This window comes from Macrotis lagotis, chromosome 4 (genome assembly GCF_037893015.1).
Source record: "Macrotis lagotis isolate mMagLag1 chromosome 4, bilby.v1.9.chrom.fasta, whole genome shotgun sequence".
In the NCBI taxonomy this organism is placed as follows: Eukaryota; Metazoa; Chordata; class Mammalia; order Peramelemorphia; family Peramelidae; genus Macrotis; species Macrotis lagotis.
The window spans coordinates 15,253,471-15,274,313 of NC_133661.1; the positions used below are offsets into that span (position 1 = coordinate 15,253,471).

At 35.7% G+C, this 20,843-nt stretch overlaps 1 protein-coding gene across 3 annotated transcripts in view; it reads right to left on the minus strand.

The window, feature by feature from the left end:
- Positions 1-20,843, minus strand: part of PCDH15 (protocadherin related 15) — a 2,110,989-nt gene that overhangs the window by 273,317 nt on the left and 1,816,829 nt on the right. For all 3 annotated transcript variants that reach the window (XM_074232276.1, XM_074232274.1, XM_074232275.1), the window contains one exon: positions 2,175-2,303. In XM_074232276.1, the coding sequence (XP_074088377.1) occupies positions 2,175-2,303 (129 nt within the window). The remainder of the gene's footprint in view (positions 1-2,174; positions 2,304-20,843) is intronic.

Sequence of the window (20,843 nt, forward strand, 5' to 3'; positions counted from 1 at the left end):
GGACTACATTTTGTTACAGTCAACTCCAAATAGGTTGGTCACAGAATATTTGTAAAGCATGAGGTGCAAGGTTATTGGGAAATGACTAATTAGTGATGACCTGGATGCAGGTGACCCAATCCAAAACCACCCAACTCAAAGCAACCCAACCCAAACCATTTCCAAAGGCCCAACTAGAATCCTAGATCTAAATTGAAAAACAGATCTGCTAACAGACTTTACATTTTACTGGAGGATAGAGCATATGTATACACACACACACACACACGCAGCAAATAGTACAGTGAAACTGAGGTAAGGGAAAAGCAGTGTGGGAAGGATCCTGGAAGACTTCTCAGTGAAAGTGGTACCTGAATTGATTTTTTTTTTATTTTTTTAGGTTTTTTTTTTTTAACAAGGCAAATGGGGTTAAGTGGCTTGCCCAAGGCCACACAGCTAGGTAATGATTAAGTGTCTAAGGCCAGATTTGAACCCAGGTACTCCTGATTCCAGGGCCAGTGCTCTATCTACTGTGCAGCCTAGCCACCCCTTGAATTGATTTTTGAATAAAGATAAAGATTCTGGGAAGAGAATGTACAATGGAGTGCTGTGTAGGCATGGAGAATAGTATGTACCAATTCAGAAAGGCAAGAGATGGAGTATCATCATGACAACTTTAGGATATGCCAAAATCTGTCAATATTAATTGTATAATTTTCCTTTTAAAAATAGATATGTCTGCATAAAATCAGGAAACAAAATGTTTCTTCTAACAAGACTCTAAATAGTAAATTGATATTTAGCTTATAATTAGTGACATAATTGTATACAAGTTCCTAATTAGATAGGGTCTTGTCAGCTTATCAGTCTATGCCTAATGGAACTGAAATTCAAATGATAAATATTTTGGACTCTAAGTTAAGAGAGAAAAATGAGAGTAAATTAAATGACATTTGAAAAAACACACAATGCTGTGAGCCATCCTAAGCTATGCCTGGGCAAAAGATAAAACAAACCCATTGAGACCAGAGCTTTCTGGTCCTTCATATGGCTTACTGGATCAGGGGAGAACACAAAATCAAAAGAATCATATCCATAAGGAATCCCTAGAGTATCAAAAAGATCCATTGATTTATCTGGAGTATCTTGGGAAAGGTAACTCATATATATAACAATCAGGGTAGAGATTGGTCATCCAGGATAACATGGGGCAGGTGAAATAGCTCTGCATTTCAAGTCAGAGGGTATGGCTATGACTTTCCAATCTTCCATTTGCTCATTTTCTGCTCTTGGGATACTGAGTGCTGTCTGTTAAAATGGTAGCTGAGGTGGGGATAGGCTAGATTGCCTCTGAAGACCCTTTCAAATCCAAATTCTTCTGTTGTCTTCTGAACCAAAATCATTTTCAGAAGAGAAGGTAAATGTGTTTGTGTGTGTGTGTGTGTGTGTGTGTGTGTGATAGATAGACTACTGGAAATCTATAATGAAATCTATGCAATATTGAAGGGACCAAAGGAAACTCTCCAGCCTGTTGGTGGATCCCATAGTGAGGATTCCTGGAAAGGTTGGAACAAATGTATGGGGTGTGGTTTTCATACCCCACAAGGAAAAAAAAGGAATCCAAATTTTAGAGTACATAACTCACAAAATTGAACAGATTTGTAATAAAGTCAGAGGCCTTAAGAACATATTTACCATGTGAAACTCCAGGGGCTGAATCAATATACATAAGTTATATTCTATCAGTGAATAATCCATTCTTTGAGAGTAATTGTTGAGAGCATTTATAGAATATCATTTAGCAAAACTTGGGTGTCCACTAATTAATCAAAGGATATTTTAGCATTCAGTGGGCAGCCTGTCTCTCATTCAGTTGAAAAAGACTTTGTAAAAAGGTTTCTAGGGCACTTAGTAGGATCCTTTTGGAGTATTTATGTGAGGAAAGACATGGAATTATAAGACTGAGGTTTGAATTTCAATCTGCAACACTGAAGGCAGTACCCATTCCAATGAGCTAACAAATCTTCCACAAACAGACAATCATGATAGCATCAATCAGTGGTCGGAAAGTGAATGAACTTTTGGAGATGCCTGGCTTATGTGCAGATCATCTTAGACAATGCATCAAGCAAGAGATTGCTGCCATAGTATTGGAACTTGATAGGGACTAGATGATTTAAGCATTTTTCACTTACCCTAACTTGTCCAACAAAGGCATTGGCCTCTTCTTCAACCACAGACAAATTTCTTGGAAGATACGGGTCAAAAGTTGGAGCATTGTCATTTACATCTGTCACCACAATGTTCACAGTGGCTGTGGAAGTCTGAAAGAAAAGAGACTTGCAATGAGCTGAATATCTTTCATCAGGAAATGAACTTGCAATAGTGACTACAGAGAAATGGTACAACATAATGACAATGATTAGTATATTGGATATATTATATAATTACATCATTTCAAATCATCCCATGAGATGGGTCATTCAGGTTTCATGAGCCTCATTTTATAGATGAAGAAACTGAGTTTCAGTGAACTAAAGAGATTTGCTCAAGATATACAAATATTAAGTGACGGAGACAGGATTCCAACCCAGTTAAACTTCTGGTCTACTTTCAGAACTCTTCTTAATCCACAACAACTTTTTTGAACAAATAAGCAAATATGAAATTAGAAGGCCCAGGACCCATTCTGAATTCTGTTCCTTTCTGAGTGTGAACAAGTCGCATCTTCTTATTTCTTCCTTTATGATTCTGAGAATGTTCAGAAGATGCAAATTTTAATCTGGGAGATCCCTAACAGGTCACCCAAAGCAATCACCTCATTTTACAAATGAATAAACTGAGCTCCAGAGAAACAAAATAAGTTTTCCAAAGATAGGAGGTAAAATGAATTTTGAATTCCTTCCTTTCAGTGCACCATGCTATTTCTTGGTGGATGAACTAGAAGATGCTTTCTAATCTTGAAAGTTTTTCCCTCATCTATTATCTCTAAGGGTTGGTTGATTAAATTAATTCTGGCTTTTGTCCCTGTTTATTCACAACCCTAGTCAATAATAGAACATTTCCAGTGACTTTTGTTGTTATTTATCTGAAAGAAAAATAAAAGTTTGTAATTTGCAACCATTTTTTTTCTTTTAAGAAAATGATGAAAAGTGCAAATAGTGATATTAGAATATAAAAGGCATCTAGAGGTGTCAAACACCTCCACAAAGCATATTTTTCGAAACAGATTTTACCTTTATGGAGACCACAGGGCAAGGTTTTACATTTTTAGTTTGGCAAATAATTCTTTGCCTTCTTTCTCTCTCTCTCTCTCTCTCCTCTTGGACTTTATAAAGACTCTTCTTTTTTCTTCATTTACAAACTATATATTAATTTGGGAACACTAAAGAGTCATTGCCACGTTCATGCCAATGCTCAGATAATGTGCGGCTCCTGCCCTGTTGCTAGTTCTGCATTGAAACTAAGAATCTGGAATCCTTATGGAGGCTGATAGTGTCAAGTTCTCCAAGAAACATGGTTCCCTGAGCTGTAACTAGAGATATGATATTCATTCTGTAGCAACTCCTTTCTGACATAGAAGATGATGTTGCCACCAAAGTCAAAGTGACCATATGGGCAGTGATGCTTGGAGAATGGGTTCCTCTCCCCTACCCAAGTTACATTTCTGAGATCCCAGATCATACTCTCTCACATGAATATATCAACCTAATGGAATACCAACCTAAATCCCTTTCTCTTTGTTGGAAATTCCCTGGAGAAGCGATTCTATATTTTTCTTGAGAGGTGAGGAGTGGGGAACTTTTTCAGGACAAAACATCTAAGTCCATCTCCGTAGTAATTCTTCCTCTTTTTTTCCCCTCCCTATTCCAACTGTCCAAACCACAAACTAACAAAATGGATCATAACTATTTAGCTTTAATAATTTTCAGACCATATTATGGCTCCTCTTCTTTTGTGAAGATTCAAATTCTCTACTTCAGATACTCAGAGCTATAATGAAAATGAACCCACTAAAATGGCAAAGGACTTATAGGCTTATCATAATTTCCTAGCAATGATCAATTTAAATTTTCCTCTTCTCTATTTCTTTTCCTTCAGTTCACTTTTTTTCCTCTCCCTTTCCCCCTTCCTTCCCCATTATTTCTTCTTTTCTTCCTTCTTTTATTTTGCTTTTCCTTAACTCTTATTTTTTTTTCCTTCCATTTCTTTTTTCTTCCTTCTTTTCATTCTTCCTTTTTTTCTTGCACATTTCTTTCCCTCTTTCCTTCTTCTGTGGTGTGAGGAAGAGTGGAAAAGAGGATAGTTATATTAAAGCTATACTATTTGATAATCTGAAGCTCCACTGATCCATGCAGGACTTTACTATCAATTTTATTCTAACCAAATAGCCTATTTCTGGATTCAAAGGGCATTTTTTTCCCATATATTCCATTAATACTGAATTCATAGGGTTATTTTGTGATTTTCTTAAAAAACCCCACATACAAAGGTAAATTATTTTAAAATATTTTCCCATAATGCTTTCCTTTATTTCTCTACTGGAAAATTTCTTTTAGAGTATTATGAATTTAAATTTTGTACCTCTAAGCACACCTTTCAGTAAGGTTCACTTACTGTTTGGTAATTTTAACCTACCTAGAACACTAGAAAACTTTTGGATTCTAAAGCAACTGTAAATATATCATTCTCCGAAAGGTCTAAATAGTTTATAGTTTTTTATATTCAAGATCCCTATACTGGCCAAGAACATCAGTGGCAAAAAGCATTCATGTTGACCAAAATATTTTCTGCCATATTTTATGTTGTATGAGAGAATGGGAAGCAATGTGGATTACCAATGATGAAAAAATGGTCAAGTAAATGATTTAGCATAGTCTATAAGAAAAGTGAATTGTGAGGAACTCAGAGAAACCAAAGGAATATTTGGATAAACCCATAGAATGATACAAGTAGAATCAGGAGTACAAAGGGAATTGCATAAGGCAAGTTTGAATAATTAAAAGGCAACTGAATTATCCATTGTCAATCACCAACCTAGATTAAAAACCCAAATGATAAATTACATCTTTGATCTCTTAGTAAAAAGACCATAATCTTTGGTACAGTATGTGGAAGATTTCATCTGACATAGACTCTCTCTTGGTTGACTTTATTCAACTTTTTTTTTTTAATAATTTAATAGAGTAGCTGGATCTGGAAATTATTAGAGTATGAAAATGAAATGGAAAGTTAAGGGGCGGCTAGGTGGCACAGTGGATAGAGCACCAGCCCTGGAGTTAGGAGGACCTGAGTTCAAATGTGACCTCAGACACTTAATAATTACCTAGCTGTGTGGCCTTGGGCAAGCCACTTAACCCCACTGCCTTGAAAAATCTAAAACAAAAAGAAATGGAAAGTCAGAGAGCAGAGTGCATACAGGTCTGGATCTAGAATCAGTAAAACTCATTCCTGAGTCTTAAATTCAGCCTCAGATGATTAATAAATCTGTGACCCTGAGTAAATCACTTAATCTTGTTTGCCTCAGTTTCTTTATCAGTAAAATGAGCTGGGGAAGGGAATGGTAATCTGCACAAGTGTCTCTGTCAAGAAAATCCCAAATGGGTTCATGAAGTGTTGGATACAACTGAAAGAACTGAACAAGACAATAAAATTTAAAGATATCAGTAAGTTTTTTTAATGCCTTTTTTTCCAAGGAAAGAAGGAAATTATTTATATTTTCTAATTTCTCTGTATAAAGTCACTTTTTACTTTTTTTCTTCTTGTTGTTGAAAACAGAATCTATGATATGGAGAGGTGATGATGTTTGTCTTTGATTCTCAAAGAAGACCATGACATCAGGGAGGTGATATCATGATAAACAAATGAATTAAGTTTGAGTAAGGGGTTGCTGAGTTGTCACCAGCCTCACTTTCTCCTCCAGAACCATCTAGGTCCAGTGGCCAGAGAGGAATCAGAAGGACTGGAGATGGTCCTGGACGTGAAGTAATCAGGATTGAGTAACTTGTTCAAGGTCACACAGGTAGTAAGCATCTGGGGTTCATTTGATTTTGAAGATGATGCCAACCATGTTAGTGATGGCATGACATACATTATGTGTATTATAGTGAGGGGCATGCTGTGCAAAGGCATCCTTCTCACTTGATATTTCCAGAACCATTCCACCGCAAGATCTGATTTGATAGGAAACAGGAATTCTTTCCTATGGTGGTCTTCTTCGAAAGTGAAGGATCACTATTTTTATTCTTAGAATCTATGAGATCAGGCTCCTTATAATATGCTCCAAGAAATAGTCATTTTGTATTATTAGAAGAGAAATACATATCAAATATTTAAAATATCCTTCCAAAGGTCTTCAATGAACTGTCATAGTTCCATACCTGTATCTGAAGTTCAACCTTGGTTGAATGAACCCTAGACTAGGATAATTATTTGCGTTCATTTGCAGCCAGACTAAAAGAGAGCACTCTGGCCTCCTGATTCATTACATCTGGCTGGCAACAACAGAGGAATGATAACAGGGCTCTTCAGGATTGCTCCCTATACCCCAGAAAATACTTGTGACCATGTTATTCAGAAGAGATCTGTACATTTTGATGCTAGTGAGTTAACAGAGACCACCAGGAATTACAGAAATTCATAAACGATAAAGGCAGGAAAAATGCAGTAACTGAAACATTTTCAAAGTAATTAGGTACAAGGGAAACAAAATTCTAACACATGAATTCCATGCCTTCTTAGTAAGGCTGATAAGCTATAAAATTATGAGTTATACAGACTAGATGATACAATCTTAATTTTGTTTCCAGGAATTTTCTCTTTTGCATTCAGGAATTCATTAATAAAGGAAATGCATAAGATACAGCATGAAAGGATCTCCAGAATGCATTTTGGTTGAAAATGGGGAACGAAGGCTTGGGTCTATAAGTCAATTCCTAGCAAAAACATACAATGTAGCATCCCCAGGAGACAAACCACAGATTGTACACCCCTGCTAGCCCCATCATGGCTTTATTAGTAGTTCAATTATTTCATCTCACAGATGTTAAGTACCAGTACCCACAAATGAAGCACTGGAAGATAAAACAAACTTGGGGCTTCAACCACTTCAACCAATCAGGTCTTGGGGTGGAATGGTTCTGGAAATATCAAGTGAGAAGGATGCCTTTGCACAACATGCCCCTCACTATAATGCACATAATGTATAAGTCATGCCACCACTAACACGGTTGGCATTGTCTTCAAAATCAAATGAACCCCAGATGCTAACTACCTGTGTGACCTTGGACAAGTCACTTAACCCTGATGTCCAAACTTTAAACCAACACAAACCTTATGTGAGGAACTGTCGATTCAATAAATTCTAATCTTTACACACACAACCTCACAATCAGTTCAAGGCAAATGTGGATACTGTTGGTTTTCAATAATTACTGGCAATCTCACAGCATTATTTTTGTTGTCTTCAGTTGTGTCAAAATCTTTGCGACCCAATTGTGGATTTTCATGGCAAAGATTTTTGGAGTAGTTTGCCACTTCCTTCTCCAGCTTATTTTTCAGATGAAGAAACTGAGAAAAATAGGGTAAAGAGACTTGTCCAGAGTCACACATGTAGTAAATTCCTGAGGTCAGATTTGAGTTAAGAATTTCCGTACTTCAGACTGATACTTTGTCCAGTGTACCATTTAGCTGCCTGCTACCGACTACTAGAGCAGCTACTGTGACTACAACCAATTAACACAGCTATCATCAATTTGAAACTTATAGAAATACAGAATACACCCATACACCGGCTGGGCACATCAGGAGAATGACAATAGGGCACATTAGCATTGTTTCTTACACCCCATTAAATGGATTATGGAGAACAGATTGTTGTTATGGCCATTTGAATTCTAGTGAAACAACAGAAACCATCAGGAATCACAACAACGCATAAAGGAAGAAGGTAGGACAAATGGCAGCAGTTGAAACTCAGCAATACATTTGTACAAAAGGAACAAAACTAAAACACAAGCCTTTCATGCCTTTTTTGTATATCAACACAAAAACACATTCACACACAATACATGCAAATATACCCATATTGTAGATTATTCATTAGTTCTTATTTATATATGAATTTTGTATGTACGTATGCATGGATGGATGTGCATTAGAAGGGGATCAGTGAGTGCGGATGGGGACAGGCTTAGGGTCTACTAATCTCATATGTAGTGACATGGTGACTTCAACCTATTTTTTCATTCTGTATCATGTTCATTCTTATCATCTATAATTCTAAGGTTTTCTTCACTGAGTTTTCATTATTAATTAGGACAACTCGAGCATATAACTTATTAACTGGAAAAAACTCCTTTTCCCATAGATGCTCATCTCTCTATACATCATACCATAACGTTCATACTTTGGGAACAGTCTTACCATTCAGATCTCAGAATACTAGTCAGAGCCTCTGGAAATGTAAGCAACATTATCACAAACATGAACCACTATTTTTATTACAAATGGAGTACCTTAGACTGTTGAATATATTTAGCCATCAAATGACAGAAGTCATTAAGGCATCATTAACTGACTACTCAAGAACAGCATTAGATCTCCCCTAGAATTAATAATTAATCCCCCCCCCCTTCCAAAAGAAAGTCTTTATTATTATCACAGGAGTCAAACATTTCCAGGACTACATCATTAGCTATACCTGGACAATTTATATTGATGACAAATCACTGGAACTGATTCTAAGACAATGCATAAATCCTTATTCTTATCACCACATATACTGCCCTAGAGATGACAGAAAAATATCCTGACATCTGATGATGATGATGGTGGTGGTGATAAAGAGGGCAATAAAAAAGAATAAAGAGTAAATGTAGAGATTTTGGGTGTCCTAATAACCCGGGGCTCACACAGGCCAGGTTCAATCTGGGATGTCTAACTCAAAGTCAATTGAAATCTTGACTAAATGTCCCAACCTGAATCTTATTTCAATAAAATCCTCTAACCAAAAGATATATATATATATGTATATATATATATATATATATATATATATATATATATATGTATATAGATATAGATATAGTATTTGTTTCCTCAAGAGTTGGAAACAGAGTCCTTGAGTCATATATGTGGCATTAACAAAGCTATGGGATTTGTGATTGTCTTTAATTCTTCTCACAGATGCTAAGTACCAGTGCCCACAAATGAAGCATTGGAAGATAAAACAGCAAAACAAGACCCCTCTGGAATGGAATCGAACTTGGGGCTTCAACCACTTTGCATTCTGATAAGTGACTTTCACAGAGTTCTGTTACCCTAGCAGGTAAATCTACATTGGGAATTGTTACAAAGGCAAAGTTGTCATAAACCCTGCATCATCAGAACAAGATTTGGGGTTAAGGAGGAGGCTGGTACAAAATGACTAAGATCAGGATTTCTAAACATGGGATGAATGAAATTAATTCTAATAATGTTAATAATTGTATTTCAATACAACTGGTTCTCTTTGCAAATCCTATTTTATTTTTCACTGATATACTTTTTTATTTTTCTATTTAATTATCTATCTATTCATTTATTTATTTTAGATTTTTCAAGGCAATGGGGTTAAGTGGCTTGCCCAAGGCCACACACAGCTAGGTAATTATTAAGTGTCTGAGGTTGGATTTGAACCCAGGTATTCCTGACTCCAAGGCCAGTGCTCTAGCCACTGCACCACCTAGCCACCCCCACTGATATACTTTTAAAGGGTCCGTAGACTTTACCAAAAGCTAACTATGGGATCAACATACAACAAAGAATGAAGAATCCTTTATACAGGTAGATAACCATCTCCTTTTTTTCTGAGAAGACTGCTTAGTGAGGAGAACCCAGGCACATTAAACTTCAGAAACAATTTCCATGCTCTCAGACATGTTCCACAATTATGTGCAAATGCGATGCCTGCCACACAGAAAATAATGCTCTCTCTTGTAAGCCATCATTATTATTCCATTGCCCACAAGCTAATGATGAGAATGAAAGAAGGATGTGGACATTTGGGGAATAACATGAAGCCAGTAGTTGGAAGAGATTCATAAATAAGACTTGCCAAATTGCCCGTTGTTAAACATTTTTCAAATAACGGAATTAAATTTTGCTAAATTACAAATGAGCTTACATCGCCTTAAGTGACTAATCTCTCTCCACTCTATAGCCTTACAGTGTTTTACAAGATGAGTGACACCATATCCACTTTGTTGTTCTTTCTATCCCTGTTCTTTGCTTCTTATTGCCTTAGGATGGACCTAAGTATTTTCCTGACCACAAATTTTTCACAATGGGACTGATATCCCCATGCGGTTTTAGTGAAAAATCATTTTTTAGAGCTAGTAATACTGGAAAAATGAAAAAAAATCCCCTCTAGGACTATCTGCCATCAATTCTTTATAAATAAAGTTTTAGAGCCCCCAATGTCCAGCTATAGAAGTGAAATTATATCATACCTATATCTAAAAGCATAACAGGGAAATGAGCATGAAAATATTTTTGCTTGTTGCTTTTATAAATAAAGAATTGATGGCAGATAGTTCTAGAGCCACCAAGTTCACAAAATGAAAGATGTCATAACTAATGTTCAACTATTGAAGGGAAATTATGTTATTGCTACATCAAAATTTATAACAGTGAAATAATATTGGGAAGACATTTTTGTTTGCTGTTTTCAGGTGCAGCTGAAAATAAATATTGCATAGAATTTAAGGAAGACGTGAGTTCAGACCCTGCCCCTGTTGTTTTTGATATATTATTCTAAACAGGCAAATCCATTGTCCCAGTCTCAGCTCCCTCACCTATTAATTGTATGCAATATTCACCACTACCTAATTATAGAGGGCCAGATTTGGAATCAGGAAAATATTGACTTAAAGCTTGCTTTTGACATGCGTTCGTTGTGTGACCTTAACTTCTCAATGTCTCAGTAAACTCTCTGAGATTAAGTCGTGGTTGGTATTCTGTACAATGGCAGCAAGAATGCCTCATTGAGAGATTCAACTACTAATGAAGTCACACAAATTAAAACATGCACAAAAATGAAAAAATATGTTGTATAAGAACCATAGATTTAAAGCTTCTAAGTATCTAAGGGATGAACTAAGTCAACCCTCTCTTTTCACAGAAGGATGAATTGAGGTCCAAGGAAGTAGAATAATATTCTCAAGATCATAGAGGTAGTAAGTGGCAGAGTTGAGAGCTGAACCCAGGTCTTCTGGATTCAGATTTGTTAATCTTTCCATTCATTGAATCACTCTCACAGAGCCAGTATTCTGTCCCATTATTTTTTTAAATTTTTATTTATATAAGTCAATGGGCTAAGAGTGACTTTTCTACAGTCACAGAGCTAGGCAATTATGAGGCTGAATTTGAACTCAGGTCCTCCTGACTCCAGGGCTGGTACTCTGTTCACTGTACCATCTAGTTACCCCTCTGTCTCTATATTCTGATATTTTCTCTTCCAAATGATTTAGGATTTTCTACCATTTAAGCAGTGGGACTTAACTAGAATCTTCAGAGAATTTGAAGAAAAATAAAATAAAATTCTGTCATGATGATGGTCTGTTGTTATCTTCCCTATGAATGGTAATTGTCATGAGAATACCATTAAGCAGGGAATGTCATTAGCTAGAAAGGATAGGAAACTATTTTGCACTGACCAATATTTTCTCACAGGACATTTGAAAAGTGCAAAATTTCTTAACTCAACTTAATGACTCTCCGATAATGGGATTCTGGGTCAAAAATGGAGAGATCTCCAGTAGACGACTGACTTAACTCTTTCAATCACACTACACTACAGGTAACTTATCATTCCATGAGGGCAGCCCTTCTCTCTCAAGTTTTAGCTTGTCTTCATTTTGCTGTTGTTCCATCTAGTTTTTTTGTATGGTTCTTGCTTGCTGAAGAAAAATTTTCTTTTTCATCTGGCAAATGTAGCATTACACTGAATTGAATTTGATGTTTGTCCTTCATTCTCAAAAAAGACCATGACATCAGGGAGATGATGCCATGGCAAGCACATTGAATGGATTTGAATGAGGTGGGGCTATGCTAAGTCACCAGCCTCACTTTTTCCTCTGCAGCCATCTGGATCCAATGGCCAGATATGGATCAGGATGACTGGAGATGGCCCTGAATGTGAGGCAATCAGTATGAAGTGACTTGTCCAAGGTCACACAGCTAGGAAGAGTCAAGGGTCTGTGGCCAGTTTCAAATTCCTGTCCTCCTGACTCCAAGGCTCTATCCACGTACCACCTAGCTGCTCTGAACTGAATTTCCATTAAACTGAAATTCTATCTGTTAGGTGGCATTTATTAAGCTTGGTTAAGAGAGTCAGGTTTCTTGTTTTGTTGATATGTTCCACTGTGATTCCTTCAAACATACTACATATAGAAAATAGGTGTGATTCTTAACATAATAATCTCCTCTGGATATTCATGTATGATTACAAATGAACATAAACTGGGAATATGCCCCAAGGGCTATCAAACTTGTACACACCTTTTTAGGCTGCACTATTCACTACTGGGTCTATATTCTAAAGAGATAATAAAAATGCAGGGAAAAAACCTCCATGCACACAGATATTCACAGCAGCATTTTTTGTAGTGGCAAAGAATTAGAAACTGAGGAGATGCACATCAATTGGAGAATGACTGAACAAGTTATAGTTTATGAATATGGATTATTATTATTGGAAATGATGAACAGGCAAATTTCAGAAAAGACTTAAATGAATAGATGCTAAGTAAAGTCGGCAGAACCAGGTGAACACTATAAACGATAATAGCCTCATTGTGCCATGATCATTTAAGTATGATAAACTTAACTCTTCTCAGCAATAGTGATCAAAGCCAAATTTAAAAGACTTGTGATGGATAATACCGTACACATCCAGAGAAAGAACCACAGAGTAAGAATGCAAATCAGAGCATATTATTTTCATTTTTTAAATTTTCTTTTCCTACCTTTTGACTTTCCCTTTTGTTCTGATTCTTTTTTCCCCACCATAACTAATATAGAAATGTGTGTATTATGATTGTGCATGCACAATTTATAACTGATTATTTACTATCTTAGGGAGGAAAGAATGGAAGGAAAAAAACTACAAAAAACGAATGTTGAAAACTCTCTCTGTATAATTGTAAAAAAATAAATAAAATAAGTAAATAAATAAAATAAATAAAAATAAATAATTTTTAAAAGGAAAGTGTAAAAGGACTTATTTACATGACACATTCTATGGCCTATTGGCTCCTTGCTGAAATTATGAAGATAAAATTTCATAGTAAATAAGTTGTGTATTTTCCTATATTCCGAAAGATGTGGCTGTAACTACCAAATGACATAATATTCTTTTAAACTCTTATTTGAATTTTCTGGCGGTAGCTCAAATCACCCATTTTAAAAAAAGATGAAGATTGTAAAGTGGAAAACTGATAAAAATCCAATCCAATTCAGGCTAATGAATCTAACATTGCCTACCTTAATCTTAATTAAAGACCATTTCTAGATTCAAGGGGATACAGAGAGAGAAAGGAAAAGAGTCCTTATTTTCAAGATGTTTACAATTTACTAAAGGAGAGAAAGTTAGGACAGGTAACATATAGATTAGAGGAGAGAAAATTCTACAGCTCTGACTGAAGCAGTTCAAATTCTCCCTCTAATTTTGTTTAGTGAATCATTTATTCTGTGTATACCTCAATTTGTTTATCCATAAAAAGTGGTAGATGAACTAGAAAGTCTCTGTGGTCCCATCAAGTCTAGATATATAAGCCTATGATATGTCAACAAAGGGATCCCTTTGTCAGCAGAGCCGTGAAGAGATCAAGCAATTCTAAGAGGTGGAGTTAAGCAATAAGGGAAATCCTGGCAAAAGAAGGTGTGTAAAAGTCTGGTGTCTGGAAGTACAATGTGTAGTTTAAAGAAAAGAAAGTAAGACACTTTATTTGCTTTGACCATGACATCTCCATCAGTCTATATTGTTATTTCATGAAAATGTAAGCAACACAAAGCACTTGTCATAACCTGGAACCTAAACATGCCTCCAAAACTGTGCCAATCTATAGCATGAGCTGAGAAATATCTAGCTATCCATCATTGGCACAGAAATGCTAAATTAACCCATGAGAGTTGGTGAGATCACCAATGAAAAGAACATAAAGAAAAAGAAGAGAAGTTTAGAGGGCATCTACAACATGGGAAAAAAATCCAGCAAAGAAGACTGAGGGATCAGAAAGGACGTTACAAAAGTATTATGCAAAAGTATAAAAAAACAAGGAAGATGGTAACCTAGAAGAGGGGATGAAAAACTGGTAAATGCTGCAGAAGTCAAAATATTTAAGGACTAAGAAGTAGTTAATGTGTTTGGCAAGGTGGCAGGGATTGACGGACATTGTGTTAAGTAACTTTACATTATTTTATCTCATTTAACCCTCAGGATCAAATGTAGGAAGGAATTTCACTTGTTTTTCACTTGTTCAACTCTTCTTGAGCCTATATCAAAATGGCCCTTGGCAGAAAAAAAGGTTCCCCTCCTTCCCCTCCTTTGCTGGGGTATATTCCTAAATAACGGTATTGCTGGTTCAAAGGGTATGCACAACTTTATATAGCTGTAGGTGTAAATCAAATTTGTTTTCTAGAATAGTTGAATCAGTTCTTTACTTTATCACCAATTTATTATATTTGTTCACTCCTTCCCTTTGAGCATTTATTTCTGATAGGTGTGAGATGGTAACTCAAAGTTGTTTGAAGTTGTCTTTCTAAGATCAATGGTGATCCCCTCAATCTGTAGTCATATGGATTCTGAATTATGCAAAGAGATGTTACTATTTTTACTAATAAGTAAATTGAATGTAAATTTATTTTCATAATATAATTCTTCACAAGGGAGTATAGTAATACAACTTAGGTTTTAGCTCACTAGGAAAGAGGAAATGGAAAGCCACTGTCCAAAGAAAGCTATGGTAGGTGTCTGTTTCCCAAAGCATTTTTTTTTACTCTTTCTCCCCCTTCTCCTCACTTCTACCATTGGGAGGAGAATTTAATGAAAAATTTCTTAGGAATGATATATTTTTCTTTCATAACTTAGACATTGGGAAGTCATCAGTATATTACTTCATTACTGTGCTTGATCACTGTTCAGAAGCCAAAAGACACTGAATGTGAATTCATCCATTTGTCTGAAATCTATCTATAATTGAAATAGCCTGAAAATTTATCTCTGAGCTTCTCTAAAATTGCATCTCTCTAGTATGGCTTTCATTGTTTATATGTTAAGGCCTTGGATTTCTTCCTCATTTTTGTCAAAATCATAGCATTTTCTGAAAGGAGGAAAGTTTATTCATCCAAGTCTTTATTATATCAAAAGGAAATTAAAGTTTTTAAAAAAATCTCCTGGTATAAGAGGTTATTTCTTTTTGTTTTGTAATCATTCCCAACTCAGTTTATATTCATGAATTGCAAATAATATCAAAATGAGTCAGAATTTTTACTGAAATTTAATTTTTTGGTCTCAAATTTCTATTCTCTTATCGGTTGGCTTGGAGAAACTGATATCAGATAAGGCAAGCTGGGTTAGAAAATCTCGCTGCTCCTTATTGCCTTTGTTAAATTGCAATTTTGAATCTTTCTTGGATTCAGACTCCTCATGTTTAAAAGTGAGAGGTGAACCAGATAACTTCAGAAATTCAATCCCACTTCTAAACCTAACACCCTATAATCATCCATCATTTTAGTAGAAAGATGTTAGGGATATATTTGGACACAACTTCACCATCATATAATATAAGCACATAAGCCTTCTAGTCTAAAGACAATGTTTTTCTTCTTCATATTGAAAGTGTATATTCATTTAGATCCATTTGACTAAGCAAATCATAACAGTAATTTTATCTTCAGCAAACTGATTCTCAATTGTAATGGGTAAGAGAACAGAAATTTAAAAACTAAAAAGGAAACTCAATTTCAATTAGAATTCTGAGTAGTTTTGAGATTATTTACAATGTAGGACTATGACTTGAAGTGGAAATGACTACAAAACAAAAAACAACACCTCTTGTTGCCAGGAGACTCTTTAAAACTTTAATTTCCTTTTGATATAATGAGGTCACTGGATGAGTAAACTCTCATTTCTCCTTCAACGCTATGACTTTCACACAAGTAAGGAAGAAAGCCTGGGTCTTACATACAAAGAGGAAAATCACACTGGAGGGACACAATTTCAAAGAAGCTCAGCAATAAATTTTGAGGATATTTCAAATATGGAAAAATTCCAAACAAATGGAAAAGCATATAGAGTATGCTATTACTTTATCTTTGCTGAATTATTTTTATGAGAATGATTTTTTCATTGATTCAAAAGATCTTTGATGGAAATATTAACGTTTTTCCATTAGTAGCTCTTCTTGGCTTCCATTCCAGGGAAGACTATGCTTCTAGCCCTGGATAAACAGATTACCTGAAATCTCATTACCATGAAAATTAACTCATGGTTTGATATTCAAAAACATCTTAACTCATCTTCTCTTGTCTCTCCCCTCTGATTATGGGGCTGGAATCTAAAACATTAAATGTCTCTCAAAGCTTTCCTTTCTAAGGGGCTCACAACCTTACAAGTGAACTCCATTTTCCATCAACATCACTGCTTGGCTTTGACTCCATGGGAAGACCATGTCTACTCACTGGATATCCCCTGGTGTCTACCCCATCCCCCCTTTTTTTAGTTTCATTTTATATGTTGTTTTTCTCCATTAGATTACAAGCACCTTTTGGTTTTGTTTTTAAATTTACACACTCAGTGCTTAGCAGAGCACCTGGTGCTTGCTAGGACATAGCCATACCTTATGGGTCCTTATAAATGTTTAATGAATTGAATGAAAAAGAAAATTTCATATCTGGAGGGAAACATTAGTCATATTTCTGTAGTTGTGGTTTGTTGTGGGTTTTTATTCGTTAGTTTTGTTTAGTATGAAAAAAATAAGAAGCATTTGAGTATTGTGTTGCAATAAAGGAAGGAGAGGGTTTCAGAGAAATCTAGTATGCTTTATATGAATGAATGAATGCAAAGTGAAGTGAACAGAACCAGGGATTAGTTTATAGAATAACAGTATTTTTTAAAAAAATACAACTTTGAAAAACTTTAGGAATTCTGATTTAAAAAAAGTTCAACCACAATTCAAAAGAAACTCATGGCAAAGCATGTTAAATACCTCCAGAAAGGGGCTTGATGGATTCAGAATACAGATTAAGGCACACATCTATTTTGGAAATGTTTAATGTAGGAATTTGTTTTACTTATCTCTAATATGCTTTGCATTTCTCATTTTCTCAATGGGAAGAAGGAGGGAGGTGGTAGGGAAATCATTTGGAAATGGAAATGAAATAAAATTGAAAACAATTTGATTGGATGGAGCAAAAACCAGCTTCAAATGTCTCTCCTTTAAAAAATAATCTCATATCTATATCTATATCTATATCTATATCTATATCTATATTTGATAAGATCTTAATATGGTTCCTTGAATGACAGAACCAAGGAGACAACTTTTTGTTCATCCTCTTCATCACTTTTAGGCTCTCCCTCTCCTTCCACTCCTCAGGAATATCTCCTTATTTGAGACGCATTTAATCCATATTTAGTATCCATCTACCAAATTGCAAGTTCTTCTCATTCCTTCTTCAAGGAGCTCATTTCCCCTCTTTCTAGTCACCTTCCTTCACAAGTGTTTTCTTGGGAGGTTCAATAACCAACAATTCTTCCTCAAATTTTCTTATTTCCCAATTCCTCAATTTACATTAACTCCTCCTCCCTCTGACTTCAGTTACACAGATATGGTCACACCCTTTAATCTGTCATATCCCACAAATGTTCTACTTTCTTTTTGTGAATGCTGAAATTTATTTTTCTGCTCACACTTTTATCATTTGATCTTACCCTCCACATTATTATTCCAAAATCCTTTTTCATCTTCTCTCTTATCCCTCACCCTTAATTTCAACCCAAGGTTATTACCCCTGAACCCTCTATGTACATTTTCCTCTCTTCTCCGTCAAGCCTTGGCCAAAGTTTGAATCAGCACTACTATCTTCTCTTAAGGTCTCTTGCCTCCAATTCTGAGTAGTTTTGACATTATTTACAATGTAGGACTATGAATTGAAGTGGAAATGATAACAAAACAAAAAACAACACCTCTTGTTGCCAGGAGACTCTTTAAAACTTTAATTTCCTTTTGATATAATGAGGACACTGGATGAGTAAACTCTCATTTCCCCTTCAATGCTATGATTTTCACACAAAGTAAGAAAGCAAGCCTGGGCTGACTGGCATAGTGGCCTTGGAGTCAGGAGGATAAAAGTTCAAATTTGACTCCAAATACTTGACCCTAACTAGCTATGTGACCTTGGGTAAGTCCCTTAACCCTGACTGCCTTATATTCAGGACCATCTCCTGATTCCCATCTGGCTATGAAGGCCACATGTCTCAGGAGGAGAAAGTGAGTCTGGTGATGTAGCACAGAATACCCTCTTTCAAACCCAATTTATAGACTTGTTGTGATATGATTTCTGTGATGTCATGGTCTTCTTTCAGAATGAAGGACACACAAACAAATAAAAAAAACCCCAAAACAACAAAACAAATGTCAAGTGCCAGAACGGAATTCCTTCCATCAATTTTTGCCTTTTCTCCTGTTACATGATGCTGAATGAAGCTGATGAAAATTATGAAATTGTGACGACTGTGGTCAGTAAAAAATCTCAACTGGGTCCTCACTGAAGCAAGCTGCAAATCTGAATTCCACTTACTATAACAGATTCTCCATAACGTTTCATCGTTCCTCAGATCTTCCATGACTCCCATCAATCTTAGACCTTCCTCTTCTTTCTCTTCTTCTCAGATCCCTTTCACCTTAAGCAGTTGCCCTCTCCTAACTGAGGCAAACTTCTCTACATACATAAGTGGCGTCATTCCTTTCCATCTTGTCCAACAGATTCTGCTGGCACTTGTCTGCTATGCTGTTGCTTAAAAAAAACATACCCATGTATTCCCTATCCTCATAAAAATTTCTCAGTTGCTCAGTTCATCTTTGCAAGCTATCATCCCATCTGTCTCCTCTCTTATTTAGGTAAACTCCTTGAGATGACCATCTTCCTTTGTTCTCACATTCTTTCTTTCTCTCTTCAGTCTTACTTCTGACTTCATTTTTCTACCAAAATGGCATTCTCTCATTATCAGTAGTCTCTTAATTACAAAATCCAATGGTCTTTTCTTCTTATTTTCTAGACCTCTTCATGATCATTGAAATGATTAATCACATTATACTTAATTCTCTTCTCTCAAAATGCAGCTCTCTCCCTTGTTCTTTTCCTTCTTGGCTGACTTTATTTTCCTATTCTTCTTTGCTGAATTTTCACCCAGGTCATATTTATTCCCCCCCTGTATATTCCTTTAGGTTTTGTTCCTGATCTGACTTCTTTCTTCATATATATTATTTTGGTTGGTGATCCCATCAGTTGCCATGTTTGTAGTCCAGATGGTGCCAAGATCTAATTATTCAACCTCACCTCTCTCATGACTTTCAATCTTGTATCTCCACCCTCTACTTTAGCATCTTGAACTGGATTACCATAGACATCTTAAACTAAATATATCTTTTTATTCCAGATTTTTCAAGGCAATGGGGTTAAATAGCTTGTCCAAGGCCACATGGCTAGGTAATTATTAAGTGTCTGAGGTCAGATTTGAACTCAGGTACTCCTGACTCCAAGGCTGATGCTGTATTCACTGCACCACCTAGCTGCCCAAACTAAACATATCTTGAATTAAATTCATAACTTTATCCTCAAGCCCTTCTCTTTCCAACTTTTGCTATTACTGTTGAATTTGCACCAGTCTTCTAGTCAATCCAGGACAGCAACCTTGGTATCATTCCTAAGTGCTTACTTTTATTTGCCAAGCCTTGTCATTTCAACCTTTGCAACTTCTCTGAAGAGAACCTTCTCTTCTCTTGACACTATTATTGTCCTGTCCAATGTGACTCTTGCATGTTGGACTATTTCACTATTGCAATAGCCTGCTGGGTGTATGTGTGTGTTGGGGGGAATCTGTCTGCCTCAATTCTCTCATCATTCTACTCAGTTTTTCACTCAGCTGTCAAAATGGTCTTCCTATAATACCAGTCTGATCATGTCAATTCCCTTACTCCATAATCTGCAGTGGCTCCCTATCACCTCCAGGATCAAATACAAATCCTATTTGGCTTTTAAAGATCTTCATAACCTGGCCTCCCCTGCCTTCCCAGTCTTCTTATATTTTAATCTTGTCACATAGTCTTTAATTCAGTGAAAGTGGTCTCCTAGTTGAGACATAAGCAAGACAGTCCATCTCCTGATAAAAGGACACATAGAAGATCTGTTGCAGAGGGAAGACTTGAACCCAAATCTTTTTGAAACCAAGACCCACTCTAATTACTTTATTCATTCCATAGCATCTCTGTTTAAAAAATGATTATTGTTGCTATTTTTATTGCTGTTATAGAAATGAAAACTGATGCTTACAAAAAGAAACATGCTGTTAAATGTTGAATAAGATCCCCAAAATATGTGTACTCATGACTCATGTATGTGTGTATGTGTGTATGTGTGTGTATGTATATAAATATATATATGTATATGTGTATATAAATATATATATGTATATGTGTATGTGTATATATATATATATATATATATATATATATATATATATATATATATATATACACATATATGTTTCTTTGAAAGGCAATGGGGTTAAGTGGCTTTCCCAAGGCCACACTGCTAGGAAA